Source organism: Ooceraea biroi, chromosome 13, assembly GCF_003672135.1.
Source record: "Ooceraea biroi isolate clonal line C1 chromosome 13, Obir_v5.4, whole genome shotgun sequence".
NCBI classification, from domain to species: Eukaryota; Metazoa; Arthropoda; class Insecta; order Hymenoptera; family Formicidae; genus Ooceraea; species Ooceraea biroi.
The window spans coordinates 1,543,367-1,555,396 of NC_039518.1; the positions used below are offsets into that span (position 1 = coordinate 1,543,367).

The 12,030-nt window shown below is 36.8% G+C and overlaps 1 protein-coding gene across 1 annotated transcript in view; it reads left to right on the forward strand.

The window, feature by feature from the left end:
* Positions 1-10,908, forward strand: part of LOC105283935 — an 80,146-nt gene extending 69,238 nt beyond the window's left edge. Inside the window, exon 3 of the mRNA XM_026974778.1 lies at positions 10,565-10,908. Coding sequence (XP_026830579.1) covers positions 10,565-10,600 — 36 coding nt within the window. The 3' untranslated portion in view covers positions 10,601-10,908. The remainder of the gene's footprint in view (positions 1-10,564) is intronic.
* Positions 10,909-12,030: the final 1,122 nt, after the last annotated feature.

Consider the following 12,030-nt stretch of genomic DNA (forward strand, 5'->3'; position numbering starts at 1 on the left):
AAGTCCAATCAAAAATAGTTGCACCGTAGAACACGGTTTTCCAACCAGAGATCTGTTTGATGACTTTTATTAATTCGAGTACGCTGAATTCAATGGTGAAACCCGTATCTCTTAAAAGTTGCGGTAAGTTGTCGAAAAGTAGGATCAAAGTTGTGAAAACCATCCCTTTTAGAGCATGTTTCAGGCTAATACACCCACAGAAAAGATTTCTGGACTTAATGCTATTACTCTTTAATCTATCATAAAATAAGATCGCTATAGCGACAATCATATTTATTATTGAAAAGAAGCATATTTTAATCTTGAATCGAAAATTCCAAAATCTAGATTTTAATAAAAATTTGTAGCAAGTTCAAAATATTCTTGATTTCAGAATATTGTGAGATCTCAAAGACATCTTATTCTATTCTTCTAAGAGAATTTGTAGAATCTGCACAAAACGGCCAATATTTATGTGTTGCAATCGAAAATCGGGAAAGTGTTTCTGTTATTTACAATGAATAAGTGGAAATGTCTTATCTCGAATCTTATTTCTCAAGTAAGTATATCGTATATACTTACTTGAGAAATAAGATTCGAGATAAGACATTTCCACTTATTCCTTGTAAATAACAGAAACACTTTCCCGATTTTCGATTGCAACACATAAATATTGGCCGTTTTATCCGAATAAAGGACGGCGCCGAGTCGACGAGCGACCGTGAGAAAATGATGCGTCGACATGGACAAAGCCTACTATAAAGTGGCGCTAATATCAAATTATTCTACATACAAGGATATATAAGGATAAATTTGTACATGTTACTCTTGTCTCGAGACAGTGAGACAATCTTATTTAATTCGAGAGAGAAGAATAGAAATTACTGATTTAAATAAAAAATTGTTTTATTTTCATATTTTTTATACTTGTAATACGATTAAATTAGTGAAGAATATTTTTCGTCTTGTTATCAGAAATCCTTTCTGAGGCTGTACTTCTCGTGATATTAGAAGATCGTGCGATACACCATTTTAGTCAGCAACTAATACTCGAGGCGAGTAATGAAAGCTGTAATTGACCTCGTTTGGTCGTTTTCTTCGCGGATACGGGTTGCCCGGTCCTCGTATCGAGGACTTGAATGAACTGCCGTCGTCGCCTCGACGCTCGAGGCGAGAGGTTCGATCAGTCGCCGAGCGTTACTACTTAACTTGTTCCTCGGACGTTCTCTGCCAAACTCGGAGAACGCTTCCTCGAGTTTACTGCCGCCTCGGTTTTACCCTCGAACTAGGTGCGAATGGCTCTTCCGATTTCGACGCGCAGAATTGCATCGTGCAACTTGGACCTGACGATGACTCGACAAAGCAGTTTCGAGGGACAAGCTTGAAATCGGTCGTCGGGTTTCGTCACTGCCTTTTGTCCTCCCTTTCTCTCTCATTTTCTTTCTCTTTCTCTCTTGCATATGCAAGCTATAATATAATCATACATCGATTACCACGAGGAACAAATCCGCTCATGAACTTTACACGTGTCATTCCGATCTGGCAAGCTTGCTGACCTTGGACGTTTTTAAATATTTTACTTAGCGAGAGCATATACACGTTTCTGCCTGGTCGAAACGGTTGAAGCAACTCTGCCTTCGTGAAACAGTTTTGAAATAGCCTGAAATGGAGATAGATCGCGCCAGGAGGTTTGTCCGCGTAGCTCGGAATAAAATTTTCTCGGATACTAAATGATGTACAATCTTCCATTTTCATTTTCCATCCTTGTAACACAAAACAATCCGACAAATGGAGTATTTTTTAAAATTAGCTTTTTTAAAAATATATTATGTTTGTATCATTGGATAAACACTCTATTTAAAGCAGGCGTGAATACAATAATGCACTTTTTGGAATGGCTTTATGCGCATCTATTATTAACTTTTAGAAATATTTAATTACACAGTAAAAAAATTTGTGTTAAATGCAATATATTTTGCATATTTCAAATGATCTTGTTTTTATTATTTCATTAATCTAACATAATGCGAATATGCCAAACAATGACATTAATATTATGTAGATACTTTAACACAAAACTGAATTTAAGAATTACAATTTTCGGAAATCAGTTTAAAAATAAACGTTTATTTATAATATTAAATTTTACTTATGTAAAATGTTATTCGTTCTTAAATGTATTTATGTAAATCATCTTAAACTTTAAGTAAATTGAAACGTAAAATGTGTGTATGTAATACTATGCTATTTATATGTCAAAATTTAAATATTTCTACAAAAGAAATATGTTAATGTTACTTTTACTTACTTTTTACTTTACTTTTGAAAATTATTACTTTTTGAAAATAATTTAATATTATTGTTTGTACATGTTGTATATAAATTAATTAATGTTATTGCTGCTATATTAGTCAGAATGCAGATGTGATTTGCTCTTAAAACTTCTAAAGAAGATATGCATATAAAGTAGAAATATAACCGTGCATTTAGCATCGGTACTTATATATATTCTATTTATGCTTATTTCTTCCAACCGTTTTAGCAAACAGTCGCATCTGCATTTATCATGTTTAAAGAAAAAAATACTATTGTTGATATTATTTTATTATATTATAAAATATTTAAACAATAACACATTTTTCAGATAACATACATTTTATTCAATATTTATTTTTATATTTAAATTTTATTAAAAATAGTTATATAACTGTTTTTGTGTTTTGATTCGTGAATTTTCTAACGTAAACGGTAAATTTATTGCTTTCATGATAAACAATGTAAAATCATTTTTAATATTGTAATCTATACAGTTGATAGAGATATTTTCAAAACACTCCAATTTTTATAACAAATACTTCAAGAATGTACAGAAAAATATAAATGTAAATAACAGGTCAATTCGTGTGAAATTATATAGAAAAAGATACGTATAAATTTGTTTATTATTAGCCTTTTGCACTCGTAGAGATTTCTCAGATCATTAGCAACTTGAACGTGCTTATTCACGAAATAGTGAACGTGAATAAAATGTTATCATTTCAAATAAAATGGTATAGCATTCGAACAAATTTTATGTTTGCATAAGTTTTTCTCAATAATTGCCTGCAGTCTTTTCGTGTCCCCTTAGAAGGGACATTCGAGTTAGTTGCTACATTACGATGTCTCCTCTAAGGTGACAGTCGAGTGCAAAGAGTTAAGTCTGTATTTCTAAATTTCACGTTTTTTCCAATATAAATATATGAATTAAAATATTCAAATATTTTGTGATAATTGCGATATAGTTAGTAAATTTTTAATAATTAAAAAATTTTTTAAATTTTAAGTAATAGGAAAATTAAATTTTCTTTTACTTCATACTAAAAATGTATAAAGTAATGTGTTTGTCTTTGTAGATATATTTGCATGTATCAATGTGTAACATGGACTACGCGATTTTTATTTTACTTATATTATACAATATAATTACTAAAAAGTGAAATAGTAAATACTCGCAAGCTCTTTCTTTTCATTTGACTAACTAGAAATAGGCGAACATCGAAATAAATCCTTTTTACGAGATGGATTTTACTACTCGGCATCTCGAAAGTTTCATGCAAATATTGATCTATAGTCTAATTTGTGCAATATGAATAGAAAATGTGAAAAAAACTAGAAAAAAAGCAGTCGATGTTCATTTGCAATTTATTCTCAATTCAGTCATACAGAGAAGTAGAAAAGCCTGCGAATATGTACTATTTCACTTTTTTGCTATTATATTCCGTATATGCGAGTGAAATAAAAATCACGCAATCCATATTATATGCTGTACGTAAATTTATCCGACTATTCATATTTTCGAATTCCCGATGGTACATAGTTGACGTGTGTGCATTGGATTGAGGGAAGTTAAAATATCATTAATTTGCATTATTCATATGAACTGTTTTTGTCACAAGGTCACTGATAATCTGTACGTGATCCGATACGTCGCAATAAATTATTGCCTGCCATTACGCATTAAAAAAAGGTAGCATCTATCATTGTTCATTTCCGATTGGTGCGACATTGTCACGCAATGGAACATCGTTGCATTGCGTGTTATCGTCGCGATAATATTTGAAAAAAGTTGACTTACGACGATTGTTGTAGAATCGCCATATGTTGAAATTCTCATGTTATTATATGTAAAATATATTATTTTAACATTTGATTAGTTGATTATAAATTTAATACATAAAGCTCAATTAACGAGAATTTTTAACGGAAATACGAAATTGATTGTTTGCTGCGTATTACATTTACTTATTATTTTTCTATTTCTTTTTAGCGAATAACTTCCAATCTTATTTTCTAGATTTATTTTTTTATTCCCTAAAGTATCGCGAGGTCAATTTCTGATGTACATGGGTCCAGAGAGTCCTGGAATAGAAATTGCAATGCCAATCCAATCTGTGTCTGTCTTCCACTTCTCTCTCTTTTTCTGTCTCTCTCTCCTTCTCTTTGAACTTTCAACGATGTTCTCCTCCACGCAAATTCGCCCTCTTTCGCTTTTTCGCTTTTACTACGCTTTTTCTCAGAGTTAGAAGTTTAAAGAAGTTTGCTTGTGCCGCAATCAAGAGAAAGAATAAGAAGGATCTGTCTTATTTATCTTTCCTCTCGGCGGAAAGCTTGATAGCCCGGCTCAGCTTGGCTTCGATATAATCTCCCCTTGGCAAGTCGAGGAAGCGGAAAATGATAGGTAAATTTTAGTCTTTGGCTGAAGAGAAATATGTATATGCATATATCTGCTCTGCGTACATTTGTGTATATCAATAATGCAGCATTCACGATCGTTTCAAGCACTAGCAGCACAATTACGATTAACCTGGCGCATGCCATTTTAATATTACAGAGTATTCTTTTTTCAATTCTGAAAGATTCATCTCAAAAGTTACGCAAATCAATTTTTTCGCAACGCGAATGTGTTTAATTCTTTTACGAATATCGAATAATCGCTACGTCGTTACGATTTTGCTAATCTCGCTGATTCGAACTGATGCGCCTTTCAAATAAACGACGCGAGTACATATGCATCGAGCGAGGCCTATGCAATCTAATTTGACTCGGGGTGCACTCGGCATGCCGGGGGTTTGTTGATCGCAAGCACAATGACGTCATCTCCGAGCTATCTCCCTTTGAATAGGAATGCAATGCGGTGGAAACGTGGCGAAATCGATACCACATGAAGGAGGACTCAGGGTCGCCGGGTCGACATATTTACATATTGCTCAAGTTGCTTCACGTAATCTGTTTCATCAAACGATTAAACAATTCCAAGGAAACATGATCGCGCAGTCTTAAACACGGTATTTTATTAAACTCATTAAACTCCATAAGACATCTCACTGCCTCGTCCTTAAAATCGATTCTACATTAATGTATTGGGTTAGGTTTCTAACGTATATATTTATCCCGTTTTTTTAGTGTTTTTAATAATATGTCATTAATATATTTTTAATCATATTTAATAATATTAATAATATAATAAAAGTTAATTTTTAATATTTTTTACTGTTATAAAATATATTCGTTATTAAAAACACTTAAAAAACGAAGGAATATAGGTAGTTTTCATCTTTATAAATTAATTGGTTCCTGACGGTCGTTCGTAAAGCGAGAATTTATATCCCATAGACATAATTATCAAGGGTTACATGTTTTGCAGGAAGGACAGAACATAAGACAGAAAAACAATATAAGATGATTAAGAAACAATACAAAAAAAACTTTATTTAGAAACGTTTTATTTAAAAAACAACATAAGAACTTTTGAAAATAATAAAAAAGCTTCCTTTATCAAAATAGTTTCATTTCAAGAAAAATTCGTAAAGCGGAAATTTGGAAAACGAGAACCTGTTATAATCCAATACGATACAAGGAGCACGCAAATCTTTCTTGAACGCCGCTGTACCGTCATACACACATGCGTACAAACCCTCCGACAAGTGTATGCTCGATACGTACGGCAGGGGTGGAAAGCACGAGGGGATCTTTTGATTCGCCGAGAAGCACTTCTGTGCGAACGCTTTTTTTTCTTTTCTTCCTTTTTTGTTCGCCGCCTCATCTGAGCACCGACGTCCCTCGTTGTCGACGTGCGCGAATTTCTCCGAGTTTCCTTCGAGCTTGGCTCCGGCTTCCCTTTTCACGACCGCAGTCAAAAGTTCGCTACACGGCGCATTGTGACGGAAATTGACGGCACGGGGGATGAGAGACAAGCTCCTCTCGATCGGCATTGAAGCAGAATCATACCGAGTGTCGATCGAACGGAGTGCAAGCTGTGTAAGGTACTTGCTTGTCGGAAACCACCAATGGAATGGGTAATAGTACAGAAAGCCATTAATTATACTTTTTATTACCTGTAAAATATTTTTGACTATCTTTTGGTTATTATTAATCACGTGACTCTCCGCACTACTTTTCGAGTTAATTTGCAAGTTCGTTGCTCGACGGTAGCCAGACACTTGCCTTTGATCGGCACCCTCGTCATGCATGCGACGGTGCTCGTTGAATTATTACGTGCATAGAAGGGGACGACGCTTCATCGAGCGTGCCACGAACAAAAGAGGGAAATTAAGCGCAACGTCGGCAAATAACAGTTTCAATAAATCAACGCACATCTTGCATGTCTACATTTCAGTGTCTAACAACGTGTCAAGGATGTTAATACTGATTATCGCCTGTATAACAGCTCGTGTGTGTCACGTGCGCACTTGGCGTTTATTTGATTTATTACTTTTAACAATAGTTTGTAAAACGGTAATAAAGCACACATTGAAGCATTTATCATTAAACGCTTATCATTGCACAATTATCGTATATTTTACACGCTTCGCGATAATTGCGACGCCTGCAGCGATGTAAAGCGGGAAAAAGCATTGTCACCTTTGATTAACGGCATCACTCATCGGCAATCCGATTATTACGGCAACTGTATCAATCGCGTGTCGGAATTGAAATCTAAGGGGGCGAGATGCACCACGCACCGGTGCATCTCGCGTACGCCACGTTAATCCTCCTATGGAATTATCTACGTACGGCTGCATGCTCACCGATTATTCCCCGTAGACGAGCTGCCGGCTTGATTCACGCGATAATGTTAAATAATTTGCACGAGCGAACCGGTTCGGCTGCCAAAATATTTACTCCTAATTCGAGCGCTCGGCTTCGAAAATTACGATTCGCTTGCTCAATCGATATTATCGCAAATATAACTCAAATGTTCCTCGCGATCTTTCCGACATCGGACTTACAAGGGAAGGTTTTTAGGTGTTACACTCGGATTTCAAAAATTTTTTGCATGCAGGTAGGGAGGTCCCCAAATAGAAAAAAAAATAAAAGTAGCGGCCCAAATGCATATTTGCGCGCTACGTGCGCAATTTTCGATGTTAGGTTAATTACTCAAAAATGCTATTTCCAATCGAATTCTTTACATTTTTTATTTCACCTAACGCACATTTATATTGCTTTGAATAATTTTGTGTGTGTGTGTTTAGAAAATACGAGCGTCTAATGTAATTTCGTGCCGCGCGAGCACAGTGCGTATAAAAGGCCCATTGCTCAAAAATGGTATTTGCATCGTAACTTTTTTAATTTTTTACTGCGACTGCCAATGCACACAATTTGGAATAATTGTACATTGCGCAAATCGTAGTTTGCTCTTTCTGCGTGATTTATTGTACGCGACTTTAAATAGATTTGATCAGAATCCATAACGAGGACATACAAGATCTGGTCAAGGGAGGTTTTTAACTCTTTCAGTTTTAATTTCTTTTTAAAGCGTTGTGCATTAGGTGAAGTAAAAAATGTAAAGAATTCGATTGGAAATAGCATTTTTGAGTAATTAACCTAACATCGAAAATTGCGCACGTAGCGCGCAAATATGCATTTGGGCCGCTACTTTTATAATTTTTCTTCTATTTGGGGACCTCCCTACCTGCATGCAAACAATTTTTGAAATCCGAGTGTAACACCTAAAAACCTTTCCTTGTCAGACTATTTTCGATGCTATAGATGCACAGACGATGATCTCAAAGGAGTTAAGCAGAGCGTATCGCCGACACAGCTGCCTCGTTGTTCGTGCGAGATCTTCATCGCAGATTAAACACACGCACACGCACGCGTTATGGATTTTTAGACGCGATCGCGCGCACTCGCTACGCTCGTATGAATTTTGCAATAAACGCCGCGTCGGAGGCGCCCACTTATTTTCCTCGCTAGCGCCCTATCCAACATATTCCGTCGACCCCCTTTTCAACCCTCTCCCGCCCTATGCACGGAGAGAAAGGAGGCCCACCTCCAACCTTGTCTACCCTCGTGGAATTTCTCTTCCGCGTAGTTCATCGGCACTTCTCACGTCAGCTGCGATCGCTCGTTCGTGAAATTCCACGGCGCTCGATATCGATGTTTTTTTCTTCCTTCCTTCTATCCCCCTTGCCTGTCTCGGACTCTTCCACCCTTTTTTCCCTCCGGCTGCAATAGCGCTCGGAAATAATGCCGTCCTCTTGCCTCTCCGTCGTACACGAGTTGTAAAACCTTTCGATCTCCTATATCCCAAAATTCGTGCTAGGCTTTACACATTTTGTTTTGCAAGTATATGTTTCTGTGTCTACTCTGTGATGTCTGCCGCAATTTCGTTCTTTAACTTCTTCAAACCGTTCCTTCACGCCACATCCACCTACGCGATCGCTTTGTTGCCGTGTGTTATGTGTCAGTAACATTTGAACACCAATGCTGCTAAAGATAATTCAGTAAGGATAAGGATAGACTTACAGAAATTACTTGTGACATGAGTAATAAAACATAGATGAGTAATAAACGTTACGTTAGATTGTTGCATCTCTCGATTCATATCTCTGAATTTAATTGCTCTCTCACGTACTAATACAAACAAACCGTGTTAGGAGACTTGACTAACTTCCTTGCCGAAAAGCAGATTTCTTCATTTACACCGATACTGCAGTGAAATCTCTCAATTATCTAACGTATGCATCGCTTACGAACCAACTAATACAAACTCATGTTACGACTTGACTGACTTCCTTGCCGAAAATAAGACTTTCGATTTACACCGAATATTGTACTGAAATCTCTCAATTATCTATGCATCGCGCGCGTGCCACGGACGAGTTAAATCACGATTGCGCGATTAGATCTGATTGCAGCGTTAATACGCCGGTTTAGATTACCCCACTGAGACTTGCGGAACGCGGCTACATTTTAGCCCGCTGAATCGAATTTATGCCGCGAGATCGTAGTTCATGAGATAATCGCATAAAAGTGTGATTATCCGATCCGCGTTGCACGACCGCGCGACCATCCGCTGTTCCATTAATCGCTTAATTGGATATTTATGACGATGAAAAAGCGTCCGGCATAAATAATTCATCGGCCGAAAATTGGACATGGCACGTACGATCTGCGAATGCGAAAGCATCGATTGCGAAATATTCTACCGTATCCGGATTCACTTTGATTAGACATACGCCCGCGGATGTAACGCGGAATTTACAAATTGATTAAAAACAATACCCACGCGATTGCAAGCTCATCGGTAACTCCGTTTGATATGAAAAACGAGAGATTCCTGCAGCACGAAAGGGAGATTTTCAGAGAAACGAGAAAAATCTGTTTTAATCGGAATTTCGAAATTGTTATTGTCATTCTCTCGATTGAAGTCGATACGTCGCAAAATCCGCGGGCGAGAAAGAAAAATAATTAAGAGACGCTTTATCGTGACGGTGATCATTATGTGTGCAGTAGCTCGGTCGAATTTTCCGTAGGAATTCCTCGAGTCGCCCGAGCGTCTCGTGGATGTCAAACTTTTACTACTTATAAGCGACTCGCAAGTGCCGGACTGTTACTACTTATGAGTGTCCTATAAGCGTCGGACTTTTACTACTCCACGGGAGTACTCTACGAGAGTGACTTTTATTTTCCCCGGCGTAGGTTTATGGTACTTTGATGCGACTCGCCGAACATTATACAGAGTGTACCAAAAGTCTGGAAACGGTCGAATATTTCATAAACTATGCATTTTAGAAAGAAATGTTTCAGACAAAAGTTGTAGGATTTCAAGTAGCGCATTACATAGCAACATCAGTATGACCTTGAAGAGTGTTGTCAAGGTCATGTGAAGGTCAACTTTGTTTTCTTAAATGGAACCACCTATAAAATGTTGCATATTTGGATTCTACGGGAAAAAACGAGTAAATTTTATCTGAAACATTTGTTTGAAAAATGCTTCTATCAAAAGTTATACGCATTTAAACCTTAAAGTAGAATGCATTGCAAGTAATGATAAATTAATTAAAAGACTTTATCGTTTTGTTCTTTTACTTTATTAAATGTTCGAACTGGTGTCCATTAACATCTAAACACTTATTAAGTCTTCTTACGAAACTTTGCTCTAAGTAACATTTCTGGGGTCACGCTAACGCAAGCTTCACGTATTCTTCGTTCGAGTCATGATTTTCGAACTTGATAAGCAGCATGAAAACCAGCTCAAAACTAACTAAATGCATAAATTTGTATTTACATTTTCTAATGTGTAAGTTTATGTTTCTTTCAGTTAACATCGAGTACGTACTCCAAGGCCATTAGCTAGCGCTAGCATGACCCCAGAAATGTTACTTAGAGCAAAGTTTCGTAAGAAGACTTAATAAGTGTTTAGATGTTAATGGACACCAGTTCGAACATTTAATAAAGTAAAAGAACAAAACGATAAAGTCTTTTAATTAATTTATCATTACTTGCATTGCATTCTACTTTAAGGTTTAAATGCGTATAACTTTTGATAGAAGCATTTTTCAAACAAATGTTTCAGATAAAATTTACTCGTTTTTTCCCGTAGAATCCAAATATGCAACATTTTATAGGCGGTTCCATTTAAGAAAACAAAGTTGACCTTCACATGACCTTGACAACACTCTTCAAGGTCATACTGATGTTGCTATGTAATGCGCTACTTGAAATCCTACAACTTTTGTCTGAAACATTTCTTTCTAAAATGCATAGTTCATGAAATATTCGACCGTTTCCAGACTTTTGGTACACCCTGTATAATACTGTAGAATACGAATACGATGATAAACAATATTCCAAACTCTTGAGACTTTCCGTTTAAACGGAACGGACGAATCTTCTCTGGAAATGACTTTTCCAGGTCTGTCGGTCCTCGTTGAAAATTTCTGTCGTCGGCCAGTCATCATCATTTCCGTCATTGCTCCTCACATTATGTTGTACTCATATGCATCCGTGTGCGTGACAGGCTTGAAGGAGTAGCCAGAAAGAGATTTGATCACGCACGCGATTCATCCCGACGACGAAGACGACGTCCCTCCACGACGCGCCATGTCGCCGGTATTCTCCGGGATAAAACGTGATCCGAGCGAGGTAGACGGTAATGGATTTTGTTGAGCGGCTTTCTCTGTGCTCGCGATTAATCTATCCGCATCCGCGCGTGGATGGCTGTTCTTCTACTCGGCGGTGGTCCTCGCTGTGGGCACTTGAGACGACGGTGACAAGATGATTATGTCTTTGTACCTCGTGTGACGTGCACTATCGAGATACCTGATCGAGATTCGTTGTACTTCGATTTTCGTTGGTGCTTTTTCCTTTGTTCCTCGTCTCGGAATAATACGGAATGATGTGTGCATGATGATTAAAGAAAATGATCGCTCTTCCGACTTTCATTTTTGTCGAGTGGTCTTTCGTAAAACGTGCTACGTTAATCTGTTGTCGTTAATGATCGCTGGTAGTTATTACATCGTTAATCAATCATGCTCGTCGTCTCTCTTCCGAGCAAAAGCTCGGAGCATTCTAGTGGGATACACCCTCAGAAAGGATTTCTGATAACAAGACGAAAAATATTCTTGACTAATTTAATCGTATCACAAGTATAAAAAATATGAAAATAAAACAATTTTTTATTTAAATCAGTAATTTCTATTCTTCTCTCTCGAATTAAATAACATTGTCTTACTGTCTCGAGACAAGAGTAACATGTACAAATTTATGCTTATATATCCTTGTATG